General features: G+C 43.6%; 1 protein-coding gene across 3 annotated transcripts in view; it reads right to left on the reverse strand.

The window, feature by feature from the left end:
- Positions 1–21,385, reverse strand: part of ebf1a (EBF transcription factor 1a) — a 424,634-nt gene that overhangs the window by 134,955 nt on the left and 268,294 nt on the right. For all 3 annotated transcript variants that reach the window (XM_080201776.1, XM_080201777.1, XM_080201775.1), the window contains exons 9-10: positions 18,463–18,593; positions 2,585–2,711 (exon numbers count right to left, since the gene is read on the reverse strand). In XM_080201776.1, coding sequence (XP_080057902.1) covers positions 2,585–2,711; positions 18,463–18,593 — 258 coding nt within the window. The remainder of the gene's footprint in view (positions 1–2,584; positions 2,712–18,462; positions 18,594–21,385) is intronic.

Genomic DNA, 21,385 nt, shown 5'->3' on the forward strand with positions numbered 1-21,385 from the left:
TCATTAATTAATTCAGGAAGGTGCTAATTTTAGCCCCGACATCCCTTTAAAAGCCAGCCTGACTTGCCTGTAATCCTGGTGCCATGTTGGGGATTTGAATCTGCAGCTGCGTGTGGGAAGTTCTCCAATTCCTACGTGCTTTGAACCATAGAACCTTACAGCACAGAAACAGGCCTTTTGGCCCTTCTTGGCTGTGCCGAACCATTTTCCTGCCTAGTCCCACTGACCTGCACCTGGACCATATCCCTCCACACCCCTCTCATCCATGTACCTGTCCAAGTTTCTCTTAAATGTTAAAAATGAGCCCACATTTACCACTTCATCTGGCAGCTCATTTCACACTCCCACCACTCTCTGCGTGAAGAATCCCCCAAAGAACCCAAAGAAACCTTTGGGGTCAATATATCCACTCTGACTAATTATTTGCCTCACAAGGCAAGATCATTAGTAATGATCCTCTGCCCAGATACACCAAGTGTATGTTCTAAGAGTACAGACCATAGTCATGGCTGGAAAGGGTTCAGGCCCCAGACATAAGTGAAGAGAAAGAAAGAGAAAACAGCATCTTCCTCCTCAAAGAGAAGACACAAAACAGAAAAGGAAAAAAAGCTATCAGTCATACTTTCACTTCCACATCATCATGAAATGGCTTTGGGCAGGCATCATAATGAACCACGAGCAGTATAACTCAAGAGTGAAATGCCCATTTAGTACACAGAGAGGAGGAAGAAAGCACTGGAGGAACTGTTCTCACACCACTTTGATCTGCGCAACATCACGGAATAAAAATGCATTTTGAAAATGGGTTCTTAATAAGTAAGGAGATAAGGAGACAACGAACACCTCCACCTGTACCCTCTCCATGGTCATGACCCAGGTCGTCCTTGTGCCTGCATGCAGTATAACTCAGATCTTCCCACATGTGCATCCTGACTCCACTGGCCTCAGACTCTTAATAGAATGAACAAATGATGCTTCATCTCCTTTTGCCTGTTTGAATAATCTCTGATATAGTGTGATCTTGTGATATTTACAAACTAGGAATTTATAATCTCTATTTGTTTTAAAAGAGATGGCAAAACTTGGCTTTTGTTTGCCCGTAAATAAAAATAATTGTTTTATATTCATGCCAGTGTTTAAATGGTACTGTCAGCAGGTCTAATTCTATCTGCAATACAATTAAAGGAACTATTAGTCAAATACTTTCATTATATCCCCATAATTGGCTTTTTATTTGTGTAATCATATATGAGGGATTCTAGCACAATTAAACTTAAAATTCACAGCGTTGCTTTCATATCCCATTGAATTAACCCCTCATCTGCTCATTTCTATCCATTGCAAGGGGTCTTTGCAAACATGATCCCCACAAGAACATTCCCCTGGGAAAAATGAAACCATCATTCCAGCTAATGTGTGTACATGTTCAGAACATGTGTCCACATGTACATGTTCCCATGTACGAGACTAATGTATGCATGCCAGTGTGCATACTTGTGTCCCTTGTAAGTATACACATGTATGTATACATATGGATAAGTGTGTGCACGTGCATGTGTGTGTTAAGGACCTAAGTGCATTTGTGTCATTGGGTTTGGTATGCCATTGTGCTGTTATACCATTAAGATCTGGGCAGAAGCATACTCAAGTCCCAACAGGTTCAGTAGGTGGAATCTAGTTAGAAAAATTCTAAGTGTCCAGTTAGCATGAAAATGGGAGAGTTGCAGATCGGGTTTTTTTGGACGAGTTTTTACTCCCAATCTTACACACATAGTGCTTGTAAAAATGAGATAGATTGTAAATAGATAGATAGATAGTAAATGGCAGAACCTTAAGAGTACTGATAGGCAAGGGGATCTGGGTGTACAGGTACACAGATTACTGAAGGTGAAAACGCAGCTGAAGAAGCTAGTCAAGAAGGCCGAGGAGATGCTTGCCTTCATCAGCCAGGGCATTGAGTTTAAAAATTGGCAAGTCATGTTGCAACTTTCAACTTTATAGAACCTTAGTTAGGCTGCACTTGGAATATAGTGTTCAATTCTGGTCGCCACACTACCAAAAGGGTGTGGCGACTTTGGAGAGGGTACAGAAAAGATCTACCAAGATGTTGCCTAGTATGGAGGGCATTGGAGAAACTTGGTTTGTTCTCACCGGAGCGAAGGAGGTTGAGGGGCAACCTGTTAGAAGTGTAGAAGCGTATGAGAGGTATGGACAGCATGGATAGTCGCAGCTTTTTCCCAGGTGAAAGAGTCAATTACTAGGGGGCACAGGTTTAAAGTGCAGGGGGCAAGGTTTAAAGGAAATGTACGAGGCAGATTTTTTACACAGAGAGTGGTGGGTGCCTGGAACTCGTTGCCAAGGGAGATAGCGGAAGCGAATACAGTAGTATCTTTTAAGGGGTGTCTTGACAAATACATGAATAGGATGGGAATAGAGGGATATGGTCCCCGGAAAGGTAGGGGGTTTCAGTTAAGTCAGGTAGCATGGTCGGTCAGGCTTGGAGGGTCAAAGGGCCTGATGCAATGCTCTAATTTTCTTTGTTATTTCCCAAAAGTCAGAACCCCATGGTTATGGGCTTGCTTACCTGTGTAGATGAATCGGCCGGGAGTCCCTTTACAAAACTGTTTCGACTTGTAGGACAGTGTGACTTCCACCACACCGGGGATATGCCGGGGAGGAGTCTGCACCCTAATAGCGTGCGGGGTGATTAGCTGCAATAAAACACAGTAAAAATGCCATCAGGGCTATCAGGTAATGTTCCTCAGCAGCACTTCATTGCCAACTTTCAGTAAACAGAGCTTTCTCAAACCCACAATAAATGTGTCACTGCCCTAATACTCTGTTGATAGAATGCACATTAAAATGTACTGACAAGAGTATTAAAAGTGTTTTACAATGCAGTTGTAAAGCAATTAACTCTGTATTCTCCTGGCCTGATGTGGCTTGGCTGACTTCCTGCCCTGAACACAATGTGCAACAGGAGTGAGATTCATAAAAGTGTTTTATTGAAACCGGTTACTTTATTTTAGAATACATTCTTTAGAAAATAAGGGGGAAGAATTGGTGGATGGGGAGTCTGGGTGATATTTCCTTTCTGTATATGAATTGGTACCGCTGTCGCTTCACACATTATCCCTGACAGCAATTAGCTATACTGGGGCATTACATGCACTTGGTTCTGTGCCAATAAACCTTGGCGCTAGTGACAGCTGGGCCAGGTATGTTTTCTTCCTCCTGCCTGGGCCCGGACCTTCGGCCACCAGACAGGGTTACCAATTATGGCTAGATATATTCCGGGAAACATCAGAAGAAGCAATGTCACAGAAAGAAGGCGGAGTAGCGGAAGCAGGCCTGGAAATGTTTGAAAATACCAACACGTTCCCAGAGGACCATCTCTGTCAAAGTATCTGACCGCCTAGAGATAAGATGAGCAGTGCATGTTACTTTGCTGATAAGCACCCACTCTAAAGGAGGGCTAAAGGAGGATCTTACTTGTAAACTCGCAGCTCCACCTCTCATTGCCCCTGGATATTTAAAAGTCTCGGGTGGGACTTGTTGCAACTAATCAGAGCCACAGAACCATAATGTTGCACTTTCCGCTTGAAACCAGTTGGTTGCGTCTAATCAGCGCTCAGCTGGAGTGGGGCACTGTTTTAAAATTCGGGGTCTCACTTTTCAGACAGGGTTGAGAATTTTTTTCCCTCAGAGGGTTTTGCAACTTTGGAACTCCATGCCTCAGAAGGCAGTATAAGCAGAGTCAATTAATATTTTTACGGGAGAGGTAGATTTTTGTTAGACAAGATCAAAAGTAATCAGGGTGTAGATGGGAAAGTTTAATGTTTTATTTATTCATCACAAGTAGGCTTAAATTAACACTGCAATGAAGTTACTGTGAAAAACCCCTTGCTGTCACACTCTGGCGCCTGTTTGAGTACACTGAGGGAGAATTTAGCATGGTCAATCCATCTAACCAGTGGGAGAAAAACTGAGCATCCAGAGGAAGCCCATCCAGACACAGGCAAAACGTGCAAACCCCACATAGACAGTGAGCCAAGCCAAGGATTGAACCTGGGTCCCTGGTGCTGTGAAGTAGCAGTGCTAATCACTGTGCCACCGTGCTGCCCCACGGGAATGTGGAATCTGAAACACAAACAGATCAGCCATGATCTTATTGAATGGCAGAGCAGGCTCAAGGGGCCGAATGGTCTACTTCTGTTCCTATTTCATGTATTTGCTTGCCTGAATGTTCCACAAGCACAGACGGCACAGCCACAGGCCCCATGTATGCACACCTGCAGTGTCAGCTACCGATGTTAAAGATGGCACAGATCAAAGAAACAGACAAGAGGACAAAAACTCGACTTTGGCAGGCCCAGATTGTGCCTGTTCCTTTTGCCACTGATATTGCGATTCAAAAATCTGTAGGAAGGTTTTCTTTGGCCACAGGGATATTAATGCCGACTCTAGGATATTACTGGCCATTTCCAGAGAGTTAAGAACATGACCACATAAGAGTACAGCCTGCCTGTGTAAGCCTTTATTTGCTGCTTTTCAGGACCTTGAGGAAGGTGCCACCAGATGATAACAATCATGAACTTCATGTGAGCAAACCTTGCACTTGCCCAGTTGTTAATGTCCATTCAGAATCTAGTTGGCAAATTTGGCAATGAGGAAGCCAAGTAACCTAGGAATGGTAGAGATAAAAGTAAAATACTGCAGATGCTGGGGAATTTGAAACAAAAACAGGAAACGGTGGAAAATCTCAGCAGGTCTGACAGCATCTATGAGGAGAGAATAGAGCCAACATTTTGTGTCAGGAATAGCCTTCATCTAGACAGCTCTGACGAAGGATCATCTAGGCTCAAAACACTGGCTCTATTCTCTCCCCACAGTTGCTGTAAGACCTGCTGACATTTTCCAGCATTTCCTGTTTTTGTTTCAAATGATAGAGACTTGGATGATAGGGAGGTCTTGCTGCAGCTGTATAGGGCATTGGTGAGGCCGCAGCTGGAGTACTGTGTGCAGTTTTGGGCGCCGCACCTGCGCAAAGATATTTTGGCCTTGGAGGGAGTGCAGAGGAGGTTTACTAGGCTGATGCCGGAGTTGAGGGGGTTGAGCTATGAGGAGAGGCTGAATAAACTAGGCTTGTACTCGTTAGAGTTTAGAAGAATGAGGGGAGGTCTCATTGAGACGTATAAGATGATGAATGGGATGGATAGGATAGAGGTGGAGAGACTCTTCCCACTCAAAAAAGACAGTAGGACTAGGGGGCACAGCCTCAAGATAAAGGGGGGGCGGTTTAGAACGGAGTTGAGGAGGAACTTCTTCACTCAAAGGGTGGTGAATCTCTGGAGTTCTCTGCCCGTTGAAGTGGTGGAGGCTGCCTCGCTAAATATTTTTAAGACGCGGGTTGATGGGTTTTTGATAAGAGAGGGGATTAAGGGTTATGGGGAGAGGGCGGGAAAGTGGAACTGAGCCACGACAGATCAGCCATGATCTTATTGAATGGCGGGGCAGGCTCGAAGGGCTAGATGGCCTACTCCTGCTCCTATTTCTTATGTTCTTATATGCGCACTAACCTATCTAGATACAGATTCAAGAGATTTTTAAAATATTGAATGAGAACACAAAATTGAAAATGAATATGAAAACATTCAAGAATCAACAAAGTTTATTCATCAATGATCCCAACTAACCCAGCCTAAATCTAGCTGCAATTTGAGTGCTCCCTGATTCTCTTAAAGATTCCGGCAGACTATTCCAAACATCTAGCCCTGATTTTAACATAACCTACTCAGTAGGAGGGTCACATACCTGTTTCACATCCTGCTTATGAAATCAAAGGAGTGCAGGCATGACCCAAATCTTTTCCACTTGTGTAGGGAGAGGATTAGGCTAATATTGGGGCTAAACTCTGAATGAAATCATTTATCCTAATTATTAGTTCTAAATTTAATTGTCACAAATTTAAATTTATGTTCTCTGGCCATACTAGGCTAATGTTAATGTAATAATTAGGGCTAATAATATTCCAGGAATAATATGTAGCAATGAGCTGTGAGTCTCCCATGATATTGTTCATTCTGAATCAGAGATTTGCTGCTTTATAAGAGTAGTGTTGTGAATACCCAGCGGGAGATAACAGCAGGACCACAGATTTACAAATTTCATCTATATTAAATGGTGATCTTCATTCTTACGGTGCTTTGGGGATTGAATTCTAAAACTCTGTCCTTTATTCCATGAAACATGTCAATGAGTAGCCTTTATGTTATAAATGTATTCTTTTATTCCTTTTCTTTATGCTTTTATACTCTTTTTAGTATTTAATTTTTAACTTAAAGCTATGAATATACAGCAAAGTCTCATGCAAAATATATCAGTTGGGCGAGATAGCTTTATACAAAGTGCGAACTCTGTAAGCTAAAGGCACATCCGACAACTGCGATGAATACACTGACAATCGAAACTTTAGTTGGCTTTAAAATGACGTGCTTGAAAGCTTCCCAAAATGCATTAAGCTGAGAAAAACAGAATACCTTTCCTCATCCTAATTTTATGTCTTCTAAAAGCGTGAGTTGAATTTTGAAAGAAAATGGGCAGTCTGTAATTATCACTTGGCTTTCGTGGATAGTTGGTTTCCAATTACGGAGACCCAGTACAATAGGGCACAGAGATAGAGATATGTAGGCAGCTAAAAACATGTACATAAAGTGTCTTTCCTCCTAATTTTAAACGTAAATGAGTTCAATTCTGAGTTAAAACTGGCTGAGGTGGATATTATGTGCAAACACATTCTACAATTAATATTTGTTTGCTCTTTGTAGTATGTGAAAATGTAACAGTGGATCGCATGTTTTTTCTCTCTTACCTGATTGAGTAAACATTCATCAATTTATAAGTGCATAGAATCAAAATCACTTGGTAGTACAGAACTTGAGTATTGCCAAATAAAAACAACATGTTACGAAAGTTTTTCATCTTGCACTCATCTGGATAGACATAAGAATACCAAATTTCAAATAAGAGCAACAATTTATCAGAAAAGGATGCTGGTTGGTTGGCCAAGTAACTCTGATTGGTTGCCCAGGTGACTCTGATTGGTTGAGGTGTTGCCATAGATAATACAACAGGGACCACTAACCCCAGACACTAGCCTAATTCAGAAAAAAGATATATTTCCACCAATCAACATTCCATTTTTTCATGCAGTATAAATTATTGTTCACTTTGAAATTTAGCATACTTATGTCTGTCCTGATGCAAAATGAAAATCTTCAACAACATGTCTCTTTTTTTAAGCAGTATACAGAAATGCACTTAATACATAAGGCACCAACAGATACTGGGGGTAGGATTTTCCAGCCACACTCGCCCCAAGGCCAGAAATTCGCACGCAAATTCAACGGACCTTTGCATGGTCCATGTCCTGTCTGCTACAATTCCTGTGGTGGGTGGGACAGGAAAATTCCACCCTGGGGCTCTCCTTTGATCCTCTCTAGATGTCTATCCACGCCACGCTAGTAGTGTTTTCTTCAAAGATCACATACAGGGCAGGGTCTTTGAAATCAACTGTGAAAGCCAGAATGCCCAGAACTTAAACCAAGGAGGATTGAACCAAACACTCACTCACAAAGATAGCCTACTTCCACCTCCTTGACATCGCTTATCTCTGCCCCTGTCTTAGCTCATTAGCTTCTGCAACCCTCATTCCAGGTTTTGATACCTCCAGACTTGACAGTTCTCGAGTTGCACGTTCCATCTTCATGAACCTAAGCCCAGCCAAATCTCTGCGTCCCTATTTCAGCTAGGGTGAATCCCATTCACCCAGTATCCCTGTGCTCACTGACAGTCATTGGCTCCTGGTCCACCAACTCCATGATGATAAAATACTCATCCTCACATTCACATCACCCATTGGGCTATTTGTAACCTCCTCAGCCCTTCAACCCTCTGAAAAATCTGTACTTCTCCAATGGGTCCCCTGGGCATTCTTTAATTAATTTGGCCTAACATTGGCAATTCTGCCATCTGCTGCCCAAGCTCTGGAATTCCCTCCCTAATCCTCTTCATCTTTTATCTTCTATCCTCTCCTTTAAAATGCTCCTTAGATCTTACCACTTAGCCAAGAGTTCCTCAAATCTCCTCATGTTGAGGAGAGGGTGTCTGGGGGTAAGTGGAGGTTTTATGCCCCTCTCCATTTTAGCCTCCCATTTAGGTAATGGCACACCAGATTAAAATCATCCCCTTTCGCCCAGAAAGTGTAAACTTGCACTGCTGCTTCTGTAGAGTTACCGTTCTCCAAGATTGAAGTCTCCAGCAATTAAAGATTAATCTTCACAAGGAATGACAGGAGAAATATCACAGGAGCATTAAAAAAAGTTTTCTTTCATTTTCTTTGCATTAAAATGTGGAGACAGAGAAAACAAAGCTGTTTAACTGACAATTGATCCAAATTGAGCAACGTAAGTCTTTGCGCTTTCCAGCGATCAGAAAGTACATCAAAGGGATGGACATATGCACTGATTAAAGATGGGAATATGGGTGGGAAGGGAGGGTTCTTACAGCAATAAAATTGAACTTTTGTCACTGTCAACTTGCAAAAGTGGCTAGAGATAGAGCTGAAGTGAGAAATCAAGCCTCTACCCTCCGCTTCAGTGACAGGGTTAGAGGAATCATCACTTCAAGTCAAGATGGCCGCAGATATTGCTATGGGTACTTGCCCACAATATAAATATCACACCATTAAAAGCAGTGAACCGGTAGTGTCTCTACTTAATCAATAGACATTATGATGTAGACAGACTAGGCAGACTCCTAGACAGACTCCATCATGTTGGTAAATTTTTATATATATATAGTATATACACACACGCATATATATATATTTTCCACTTCCCCCACCCTGCCCACCATTTCCACCATGTCATCTGGTCTTTGCACTTCCTCTTCTTTCAGAAGACAAAACAGCCTACAAACGTCTCAGCATTAACTGGCAGTACCGCACTGCAATTGCCTAATTGTTCCCTCCTGCAAGACCTGTTTCTGCTCCTTCTACTGCCAGGACTGCCTTTTCCACTGAGTTGGGAGATGTTTGATGTACACTGTGGAACCCACTCATTCTCAGGGCAACCAATGGCAAACGGGTACAGAATGAGGGAAGGATGATCTGCTCAGGAGATCAGCCTGAACAAATTTTACAAAACTGAGTCTATTGATTTGCATGGCTCAAAATTGCAGAAAGGCATTTTTTTAATGACTAGGCCATGGAAATAATCATATCTTATTCTTTAAGAGGGAAAACTTGCAATACCAGGGTAAGAGTCAGTGCAGCACTGAAATCAAAATACCAAGTGTGTGGAATCTTGCACTTTATCACTCAGGCTACCTGATTCACGGCAAGATGGCACAATGGTTAGCACTGCTGCCTCATAGGGCCAAGGACCTGGGTTTGATTCCTAGCTTGGGTCACTGTCTTTGCAGAGCCTGCATGTTCACCCTGCATCTACGTGGGTTTCCTCCGGGTGCTCCGGTTTTCTCCCACAGTCTGAAAGTCGTGCTAGTTAGGTGCATTGGCCATGCTAAATTCTCCCTCAACACACCCGAACAGGCACCAGAGTGTGGGAACTAGGAGATTTTCAGACCTGTGCTCACTTGTACCAGATTTGTAAGCACTAGTACCACACCTGAACCCACTAGTATCAGATTTGTACTCACCAGTACCAGACTTGTACTCACCAATATCAGACCCAACTATCTAATGCTCAACCTGTATTGATCAGTGCCAGACCTCTACCCCTTAGTGCTAGACTTGTGTGCATCAGTTGCAGACCTGTACTCATTAGTACCAGATCTGTACCCACTAGTACCAGACCTGTACTCACAAGTACAAGACCTGCACTCACTAGCACCAGACCTATAGTCACTAGTACCAAACCCGCAACCACTAGTGCCAGATCCACATCCACTAGAGCCAGACCTCAACCCCCTAATTCACAACCTGCATCGATCAGTGCCTAAACTGTATCCCTTAATACCAGACTTGCCCCCCCCACCCCGTAACAGACTTGTTCCCATAAGTGTCAGACCTGTACCCATGCGGATTAGATGTATACCCACTAGTGCCTGACTAGTGTTTCACATGCTCCGTGCAGATGTAGTTATTGTACTGCTGGGCATTTTTCACAGCTCAAGTGTGGAGAATATCAAATGTTGCACTCCCACCATGGCACATGACAGAAAACACCACAAAAAATATTTTCTGAAAAGGGAGAAAGATGAGAAATGGAACTAATAATAAGAACCTTTCCAGAATTTAATTTGTAAATCCACTTGAGATAGTCTCGCAGTTACGGAGGAGTCCCTTCAGGGTGCTATGATCAGCATGTGTGTAGCACTTAATTTAACAGCCTGATCAGTATCAGGGGACCCATGATCGATATCAGCCAGGCTAAGATAGTCCTTATCAGTCTTTATACAGCTTGTGCTGTCAGATAAACAAGACCTTATCAGGTACAAATTTAAGCATAATTAAATTTAAATTGAAAACTTGCATGCTGTTCAACCTTTCCAATTTCCCCTTTAGCCAAATTTAATTCTGCAGGGAACTGGCAATGGGTGGGGAGTGGGGAGAGGGGTGGAGCGGAAGTTGTGGGGTGAGAGGGGGTGGGGATAATGTTTGCTTGTTCTCCACGTACCACATCCTGAAGGTGCTGGTGGGGGCGTAGAGACCCAGAAGGGACAGCAGCCTAGGCAGTATGCATCAATGGCTTCTATTCAACCATGGAAGGGTCATTGCCAAGCCCCCATGTAGCCCTGAGCAGCAGTCCCACAGAGTAATATTTTGGGGGAGTGGGTTTTCTTCCTGTTCCTAACCTTAGGGTTCAGAAGGAGGTGGTACAGTGATTAGCACTGCTGCCTCACAGCACAGGGTCGCAGGTTCAATTGCAGTCTCGGGTGACTGTGCAGAGTTTCCACATTCTCCCTGTGTCTGTGTGGGTTTCCTCCGGGTGCTCCGGTTTCCTCCCACATTCCAAAGATGTGTGGGTTAGGTTGATTGGCCATGATAAATTGCCCCTTAGTGTCAGAGATTAGCAGGGTAAATACATGGAGTTGCAGGTGTAGGGCCTGAGTGGGATTGTTGTTGATGCAGGCTCAATGGGCCAAATGGCCTCCTTCTGCATTGTAGGAATTCTATGAGATAATGAACCCACTAACTGAGACTTTTCTCAGTATCGCGTTAAACACTGCAGTTGTGCAACAGGCCACTGGGGGAGCTAGTGGAATTCTTCTTTCCAAGCCCTGCAACACCAGCACCCAGACGACCCTTCGAATCTAAAGACTCCAGAGACTGAGTAGAATAGTAAGTGACCAACCCCATTATATCATGGCATGGCTGGTGATGTCAGCCCCTATCCTCAGCATCAGTCTGTAATGTGATTTAAACAGTGCTAAGGCCTCCATGCTGAGGGGGCAGAGGAAGGGGGGGTGGTGTGGTGGGGAACAGAGCATCTAAATTTGTCAAGCTCAATTTGTCAAGATTCCCAGGGGGTGGGTTCCATCACATGATCTACAATTACGCCTCCCCCTGTCATTGGTCATCCAACATGTCCATTATCCTAAGCTAGTTGGGATACAAACAGACTCTTTATTTCCTGATTCTTGACTGACAATCAACTTTTGTTTTATTCATTTGTGAGACATGGACACTGCTGACTGGCCAGCATTTATTGCCCATCCCTAGTTGCCCAAGGACAGTTGAGAGTCAACCACATTGCTGTGGCTCTGGAGTCACATGTAGGCTAGACTGGGTAAGATGGCAGATTTCCTTCCTTAATGGAGCATTAGTGAACCAGGCGGGGTTTTACAACAATCGACAATGGCATTATTAGACTTCGATTTCGTATTGAGTTCAGATTCAACCATTTGCTGTGGTAGAATTCGAACCCAGGTCCCCAGAGTATTACCCTGTGTCTCTGGATTACTAAATACCACTACACCTCTCACATGCACACACACGGCTATACAAAAATACTGTTGGGCAACAAAACATCAGCCACTCCAGCTGTTAGGTGTAGATGGCGGTGTAGTGGTAATGACACTGGACCAGTAATCCAGAGGCCCGGGGTAATCCTCTGGGGAAATGGGTTCAAATCTTACCATGGCAACTGAGGGAAAAAACAAAAAGCTGAAATATAAAGCTCCTCTCAGTAACGGTGGCCATGAAACTAATTGTTATAAAAACCTACTGGGTTCACTAATGTCCCTTAGGGTAGGAAATCTGCTGTCCTTACTTGGTCTGACCTACATGTGACTCCAAATTCACCACAATGTGACTGACTCTTAACTGACCTCTGAAATGACCGAACGAGCCATTGGGTTCAAGGGTAATTCGGGATTGGTTAACAAATGCTGGCTTTGCTAATGATGCCCACATTCCACAAAAGAAAACATGAACAATGACTGGAGCTTCACAATGTGACAAATTTTCCCTCCCCGCAGCCCTGAAGTGTAGATACACGGTACATCTCTCTGCCTTTTTCTGTGTAACCATGGCAAAGAGCTGAATATCATTTTCCCTAACGAGTGAAGGTGAGATGTATTTCTGCACAGTTTTGCAGCATCATGCTGAGCACTTCTGAACAGAACACAAACAGCAAACATTCTTGCTCATGAAGGTGTTGCTCTTTTAAAAGTTGGAAGGGAATTATGTCTCAGGGTGAATTTTGCATGGAATATTCTCTTTCTTGAATGAATCCTACAATCAGAGACATTTATTGCACAGAAGGAAACCATCAAGTCCATCCTTCTGAAAAAGATCTATCCAGTCTAACCCCACTTTCCAGTCCTTGATCCATAGCTTTTCAGGTTACAGCACCTCATGTATACAAACATACAGATTAAGAGGAGTAGGCCATTTGGCCCCTCTGGCTTACTCCGCCATTTGATAAGACAATGACTCATCTGATTGTAGCTTCAACTCCACTCTCCTGCCTACCACCAATACCTTTGACACCCTTGTCAGTCAAGAATCTATCTATCTCCACTTTAAAAATATTAATTTCTAGGAAAGTGACTTCTGCATATTCATGGAGAAGCAATCCTTCTTATCTGTTTCAAATGGGAGACCCTTTATCTTTAAACTGTGTTCCCTAGTTCTAGTCTCTCTCACAAGGAGAAACAGCCTCCCAGCATCTACTCTGTTGTGACACCTCAAAATCTTACATGTTTCTGTAGGATCACCTCTTATTCTTCTCATTGCCAATGGATGCAGGCCCAACTTGTCCAATCTCTCCTCATGAGACATCTTCCTCATCCTAATATTAAGTCAAGTAAACATCCCTTGAACTGCTTCTCCTGCATTTATATCCTTTCTCAATTAAGGAATCCAAAACTGTACACAGTATTCCACATATGGTGTCACCCAAGGTCCTGTATAACTGCAGCAAAATGTCCCTACTTTTATGTTCCATTCCCCTTGCCATAAACAACAGCATTCCATTTTGCCTACCTAATCACTTGCTGTACCTGCATCTTTTGCGAGACATGAAACAGAATCTCTGTACAGCAGAGTTCTGGAGTCTCTCTCTATTTCAATAATATACTGCTTCTCTTCTCCTCCTGCCAAAGTGGACAGATTCATTGTGGCACAGTGGTTAGCACTGCTGCCTCACAGCACCAGGAACGTGGGTTCAATTCCAGCTTTGACTGACTGTGTGGAGTTTGCACATTCTCCCCATGTCTGCGTGGACTTCCTCTGGGTGCTCCAGTTTCCTCCCACAGTCCATAGATGAGTGTGTTAGGTCGATTGGTCATGTGAAATTGACCCTAGTATCAGAGTGGTTAGCAGGGTAAATATGTGGTGTTATGGGAATAGGGCCTGGGTGGGATTGTGATCAGTGCAAACTTGATGAGCCGAATGGCCTCCTTCTGTACTTACAAATTCTATGAAGATACTCTGTCAGAGAGTTGGCGCAGACTCAAAGGGCCAAGTGGCCTCTTCTGCACTAAAGGGATTCAGTGATTCTATATTCATATTCAACTACATATTAAAAGTAATGAGGTTCCCTGCCCCTATTGCTCTTTCAGACAATAAGTCCCAGCCCCCCAAGACTCTCTGGGGTGAAAAAAATTGCTTCTCAACTCCTTCCTTTTTCCAATTACTTCAACTCTATGACCTCTGGCAACTGACCTCTCCGCTTAGGGGAATAGGGCCTTCCTATCCACAAGCCTCTCATCACTTTACACACCTCAATTAAATCTCCCCTCAACCTCCCCTGTTCCAAAGTAAACAATCCCAGCCTGTCCCATCTTTTCCCAGAACTAAAAATTCTCCAGCCCTGGCAACACCCTCGTAAATCTCCGCTGTACCCTCTCTGGGGGACCACATCCTTCCTGCAATGCGGTGACCAGAACTGTACTCAGTCAGCGATCTAACTTTGTGCTTTATTCAGTTCAAGCAAAGCCTCTGCGCTCTTACACTCTGCGGATCCTGTGGTCAAAGCGACCCAGTAAGAAGCTGACAGCGTGAATCCTGCAGAATTAAACTGCCGTTCCAGCTGGGTGCTCAGACCAGCCTCACAGACGGCACATGGCACATAAGGGAAGTTCCCGAAAGGTAAAGCTGATATAAAAATAATAAAAATCGCAGTGACAACTTTCAAACAGCCACGTTCGATTTTAACTTCGGGGGAACCTTAACTCTGAAAATATAAAAAAGCAAATTGCGCCAGATGAGGCTCCCTAGGGAAAGTTCTGTAATATAAACTTAATTATTAGTTGACATGTACTTTGAGGAATGGAAAAGCCTGAGAACCATCTAGAAATCAGTGTTATATTGGCTGTAAAATGATTCCATTTTTCTGACACATGGTGTGTGTAAAAAAATGTACTTTAAATTATAATAGTTTAGTGGCTGAACAATGCTGATTAACAGGGGAATGTGTAAATAATCAGCACTTCTGCCCAATTTAATGAAAAGCGAGCTATACTTTGCATAAATCTAATTTCTGACAAAGCCAATAAAGGCTTGATTGAGAGTGTGTGGAGGCTTGGGTTCCACAGTGTTATAATCTGAAACCTTTCCAGGATTCACAGGGTTAAAGAGGTCACCTTTAATATAAATAATACAAAATCACATCTAACCCCTTGCTGCTTAGGCTGGGATATTGAGCCATTCACGTCTCCTTTTGTTAACATATGGCACTGGGTGGGCCCCAGGCTTAAGAACGAGAGGTGAATTTCGCCAATCTGAGGTTTACAGGAATGGCCAGAGGGTGTCATTCAAATGGAAATTGCTGCCATATGTCTGCCTCCATCAGCCTAGGGGGTGGCCAGCAAGTTGAGAGAGAGAGAGAGAGAGAGAAAGGGACGAACAGGAATACAGGGAGAGCAGAGGGACAGAAAAATATAGCGAAGGATTGAAAGAAAAGTGACACAAGAAAAGGAAGGATAGAAATGGAGAGGGAGAAAAATGAGAGATAGCATAGTAAGGAATAGAAAGGAAAAGGAACAGAGAAATAGAGTAGGAGAAAAGGGGACTTGTGTTAAATGTTGGTTGAATGGGAGAGTTGTCCTAGCCTCCAGCTGATCACAATGCTGGGATTCAGGTAGTTAGAATAGGGATAGGTACCCACTAACAGGATGCTAGGCCCACAGATTGGACCTGGTTTCTCAAAGTGGTACAAGTCAATACTGTAGAGTTGTGAGACTGATGTAAGTGTCCATAGGAGCTACTCCCTCAGTGGTTTGTTAAAACATGTTTGATAGGTTTCTCCGAGATCAGTTGCCATTTAAATATGACACTACGCAGCGCAGAAATGACACTGTGGTTAATGTATTGGTCAGCACAAGGGTTAAATAACTTAATTGGGATTCCAAACTAAATGTTAATACTGGGATTTTTTTCAAAAGTTACTGTCAAAACTCTGAAACTTCTCCTAAGTTAACCTGCTTTTTAAAAGTCAGTAAATGTTGACAGGCTTCCCAAACAAGGAAGAAGCAATACGGAAGAGACTCGGCTAAAGTCTATTCAGATGGACTCAACAGTCAGAGATAGTAAGCATGTGATGGATCTCTGGCTGCATTTACCCCTGATGTGGGTATGCCGGCGTTGGACTGGCGTAAACACAGTAAAAAGTCTGACAACACCAGGTTTTAGTCCAACCGATTTATTTGATAATAGACTCACAAGCTTTCGAGGTTTCCCTCTTCGTCAGGTGAATGGAGAGTTCTGGCCTCAGACAGAGCATATAAAGCACAGACAGTTTAGAGATTACTGATATGCTCTGTCTGAGGCCAGAACTCTCCATTCACCTGACGAAGAGGGAAACCTCGAAAGCTTGTGAGTCTATTATCAAATAAATCGGTTGGACTAAAACCTGGTGTTGTCAGACTTTTTACTGCATTTACCCCACCCATACATGCACTACCTCATTCCCCTACAACAGTGACACAGAGGCATTTTGTAACACCACCCCTCCAGCCCCCCTCTCCGTTCAGGCCCAACTCAGCCAACTCTTCTTGGGATCCACTTGAGTAGTCCGAAAATGTGCCATGTCACATGATGCTACAGGTGGAGCCTTGAATAGGAAGCTGAGTTATTCAACTGAAGCTAGTAAGTGGGGCTGACTTTCAATATTGACTTCCCACCACTGGGGATTACTGCAGGATGATATGGCTGAAACTTAGGCCCCATTTATACTGCCAAAAATCAGAACTGTGCTCATCATCCACAAGATATTGCAACAATTGCTAAGGCCTACATGATGTATCTGTATGAAGGAGAGGGTCATTCTGTAAAAGATGCCATCAATAACCATGTGCCTCCTTTCTCAAAGTCTGCTGCTAACGTGATGGAGTACATTATAAAGCGAAATGCAACTAACTGAAGTGTTTTTTATTAGTGCTCTTCTGATAATTGTTTCTGAATGTGGTGCCTGCATTAAGGTTTTAAGTTAAGCATTCCTGAAGGCTCACTCTGAAATGGAACTATCCAAGTTTTGTGGTAGAGATGCTAAAATTAACTTCAGCGCATCTGGGCTAGCATGAGTTGAGGAGGGAATTGAAGAACCAACCAGGGCTCTTACTTGTAATTGCTCCCCATTGATTCCTCTGGATGTCAGAAGAAGCGAGGGTCCATTGAGCTGTGATGCCCTCTGCAGTTGCATGGCCCATTGATTTAAGAATCTGGGCATCGTGGCACGTGAACAGCAGATTGTTTTAGTGATGGGCATGAAGCTGGCACACATGGGGAACTGTATGGCAGCAGAAGTCAATGGTTTCAGAAGAAATTTGGCCGGGTGAGATGGGAGGTGGGGGGTTAATAAAGAAGGTAAGTATAGTGATTGTCACATACTTAGAGCAAACATGTTTAATTGTGTATAATTCTTCCAACCACCCCCCCTAAATAAATTACCTCAGGTAAAAGAAGGGCATGGAACTGATTGGACAACTCTTCCAGAGAACCAGCACAGGGACAGTTGGTTGAACGGCCTTTTGTGCCACAGAATCCGTAAAATTGGTAGAATCTCTACAGTGCAGATGACCATTTAGCCCACTGAGTCTGCACTGACTCTCCAAAAAGGCATCTTGCCCAGACCCACCCCGTGTCCTATCCTCGTATTTACCACAGCTAATTCACTAACCTATACATCTTTGGACATTAAGGGGCAATTTAGTATGGACAATCCACCTAACCTGCACATCTTTGGACTGTGGGAGGAAACCGGAGCGCCCAGAGGAAACCCACATAGTCACGGGAGAGAACGTGCAAACTCCAGACAGTCACCCAAGGCTGGAATCAAATCCGGGTCCCTGGCACTGTATCATTCTATGATCTAAAAATAATCCATTGAATAAATGGGGACAGAGTGGGTTGGAATGTCGCACACGTCTGTGTGCGTAAACCACTTTCAACATCAGTGACAATCAGCCACTGCCCATTCTCCTGTACTAGAGTCCATGCTGAATTTTCTGCGGAATGGCAGAAGACAGAGGGCGGAATGTTCCCTGGAATCGTAGTGGTCGGAACAGGACCATACAATGGTCCACTGACCTCAGGCAGGATTTTCCGGTCTTGGGGCAAGCGTGGCCAGAAAATCCCACCCAATGTTAATGAGAAATAGGGCATGAGAAAGAAAGAAGAGAGGAAAGGAAAGGAGAGTTGCTTTTAACAAAGCAGTTTGCAAGTGAGCCTTTGGGAAAGCTTAACTTAAAATGTGGATGCTGACACCACATTCAGCAGAATGGCGCTAATAGGAAATGCTTGGAGCTTCAGTTGGATTTAACTTTATAAAGCTGACTGTTATATTAGCAACAGACTGAGGAATACAAGACATGTACTTATTGGAGGCACTTTCTGCAGAATGACTCTCTCTTTCATGTGAAGAGTCCCATATAGCGCAGGACTCAGAAACCAATGATCACTGTTAAATTGCCACTACGTGCATTTCCTTCACGTACCTCACTCCACACCAGCATGGTGCCGAATATGACTTGTAATCCATCAAAGAAATTATCTCCAATGATGATGACTGTGGCTCCTCCGGTAGTCCAGCCCTCGCTGGGGCTGATGGCTTTGATGCAAGGGGTGGCTGTTGAGAAATGGAGAAATAAAATCAAGCTTAAAAAAAATGTTAGGGGTGCTTTTTAACCAATTCCTAAGTCAACAGGTAGGAGGTAGCGAAGTACAGCACGATAATGATGTGAGAAATCTTAGCAGGGTTTAGTTATGAGGCTTTGGTGATTCCCTGCATCTGAGGTAATGCGTTTAAATGCTTAACCCTTGTCCAAATAAAAATCAGGAATTAACTTTAATTCCGCATTCAGTGGAATTTCCATCGGAAAGCCAAGATGAACTGATGCCCTCTGCAGATAACCTAATAAATAATAAATATTGTATTACTGCGAATATGTAATTACAACCCTGAGGATGTGGTTATTATGGGGTTCAAAACCAATTTTATTCTTGACTCAAAGGAACTCTATTACTCTTAAATGGGCTACGACATTAACGCCGCTGGAATCAAACAGGGGAGAGAAAGAGAACTTGTAGATGTCTGGGAAAGAGAGATTGAAAAAAGCAGGCAAGGATCGATTGGTCAGTGTCTATGTAGTGTATGGTGCTGGGTTATCTTTACTAAGCTGTGTAATTTCAGCTGCTCATGCTTCAGAGCTGGAGTTCAACAGCATGAGGGAGAATAGTCAGCCAGTGCTTCCACCCTGATCACTATGAGGTAACCCTTCATGGAGAGAGTATGCACATGGACACTGGTTGACCACAGGTTTGGATTTGGGTTTCTCTCTCCAGTTGAGTTGCCTGCTAGAGTTTATTGAGCCTTCTATATACTGGGCAAGAGGAGAGGCTATGTTATCCTGTCACCAGCTGCCATCCCAAGATTGAAGGGGAGGAGAATCTGTGCAGAGCACAGGCAAGTATACAAGGCAATCTTGAGAATTTCAAAATGAAAGAAAGGTGTGAAGCCGCTTTTCTGTTGGCAATTATATTCCATTCATTTGTAGGAGTGCAATGGTGCCACTCTGCTTGCCCACTCTGTTTCCAAAGTCTCGGTCTCAGTAAACATGCTCTTTATTTGAAATCCACACAGTGTTTAAACACATGGGACCATCTCCGTGCGTCTACACAAAACCAGTTCCTTTGTCTCACTTTGGAAGTGTGGACCCACCAGTGTCCCAGTGGGTTTACAATTCCCTTGTTTCTTAAGAACCAGTTTGTACTGTGAAGTGCAATCAATACAGTGAGTGAGATTTTCCAGTCCCGCCCACATCAGGACTGCAATTTCCAACTCAAGGTCGACAGATCTTTCACAGGTCTGTCAAATTATCTGTCCCACCAACATTGAGTACTGTAGCACGCTGAACCAGAAAAAGTCGGCCAGAATGTCCACATTCAGGTAAGATTTTCATCAAGTTCCTGATTACTGAGGGAATAGCTGCCTTATAATATCCCAGGCTCAGATCCCAAATGGAATGGCTGGGAGGGGATGGTGGGGATGGTGGAAGAGATTTTATCTCAAAATGCCTCATGACACAACCAGGTTGGCTGCCCCCTTTCCACACCAGCTTGATTTTTCACTTCCAGCAACATCAATGGACAGTAAAATTGGATGGTGTGCCAAGCTAATGGCCAATTTTAACACATCACTATTCCACCAGGTGGATTAGGCCAACATTCCTCTCTGCCTAAAAGCAAAATACCACAGATGCTGGAGTCTGAAACAAAAACAGGAAGTGCTGGAAAATCTCAGCAGGTCTGACAGCATCTGCTCCCAATTCAGTTGACTCTACATCAGAGAGACTAAACACAGACTGGGTTTGGTCCATTCGCTAGCGGGACCCGGGCCTTCCTGTCACTTGCCATTTTGACACATCATCCTGCTCTTCTGTCCACATCCGTCCTTGGCCTGTTGCAATGTTCCAGTGAAGCCCAACAGAAACTGGAGGAACAACACCTCATCTTCTGATTAGGTACTTTGCAGCCTTCCAGGATTAACATTGAGTTCAACAACTTCACCCCTCCGCCTCACCCCATTTCCATTCATTTTACTTTATCTTATTTATTGATTTTCATTTCTTCCAGTACTGTATTTTTCCACCTATTTTAAAATCTCGTTTTCCATCTTTTTACTCTCACCACTACCGCCCGTCCCCTCCATTCAACTAGGGTCACCTGTTACACATCTCAGGTTGTCCTCTGACTCCCTGCTTACCTTTACTCTGGTGCGCTATCAGCACCTTCCTTAGCCATGATCACCACCATTTACATTACCTTTTGCTTTTCATCTTCGAAATCCAGTCCCCGTCACAGCATCTTAACTGTATAAATATCACCCTATTTTCTGTTGTTTTCAGCTCTGATGAAGAGTCATCCAGACTCCAAAGTTAGTTCTACTCTCTCCCAACAGGTACTGTCAGACCTGCTGAGATTTTCCAGCATTTTCTGTTTTTGTTCCCCTCTGCCTACCACCTGCACCTCCCCCCACCCTTGCCCCTGCACATCCTCGTCAGCTCTTCCCATCCACGGAGTTCAGCGACTCTGTCAAGTGCGCTTTGCCATGAACTTCAAGCATCAGGAACCAACGGTTCAAAGTAGAGTGCGGGACATTATAACATGAGTGTTTAGAGAGCTTTTCACTGTTGCTTACATAATTGTGCCACGCCCTTGCATCCACACTGAAAAGGTTTTGGCAAACACCTTTTTCATGAAGACAGTACCATTTTATATCAGTAATTGACTGCGGGCTTGGTCAAGTGCATTAATCCTAAGAACAAATGACTGTCATAAAACAGGAGCAACTGGTAATTGGTAGTTGAAGCTGCTTTTATGATGCTTGAGGAGCACATTGATGCTGCCAGCTCCTAGCAC

Source organism: Carcharhinus amblyrhynchos, chromosome 13, assembly GCF_965287045.1.
Source record: "Carcharhinus amblyrhynchos chromosome 13, sCarAmb.v2.hapA, whole genome shotgun sequence".
NCBI lineage: Eukaryota > Metazoa > Chordata > Chondrichthyes > Carcharhiniformes > Carcharhinidae > Carcharhinus > Carcharhinus amblyrhynchos.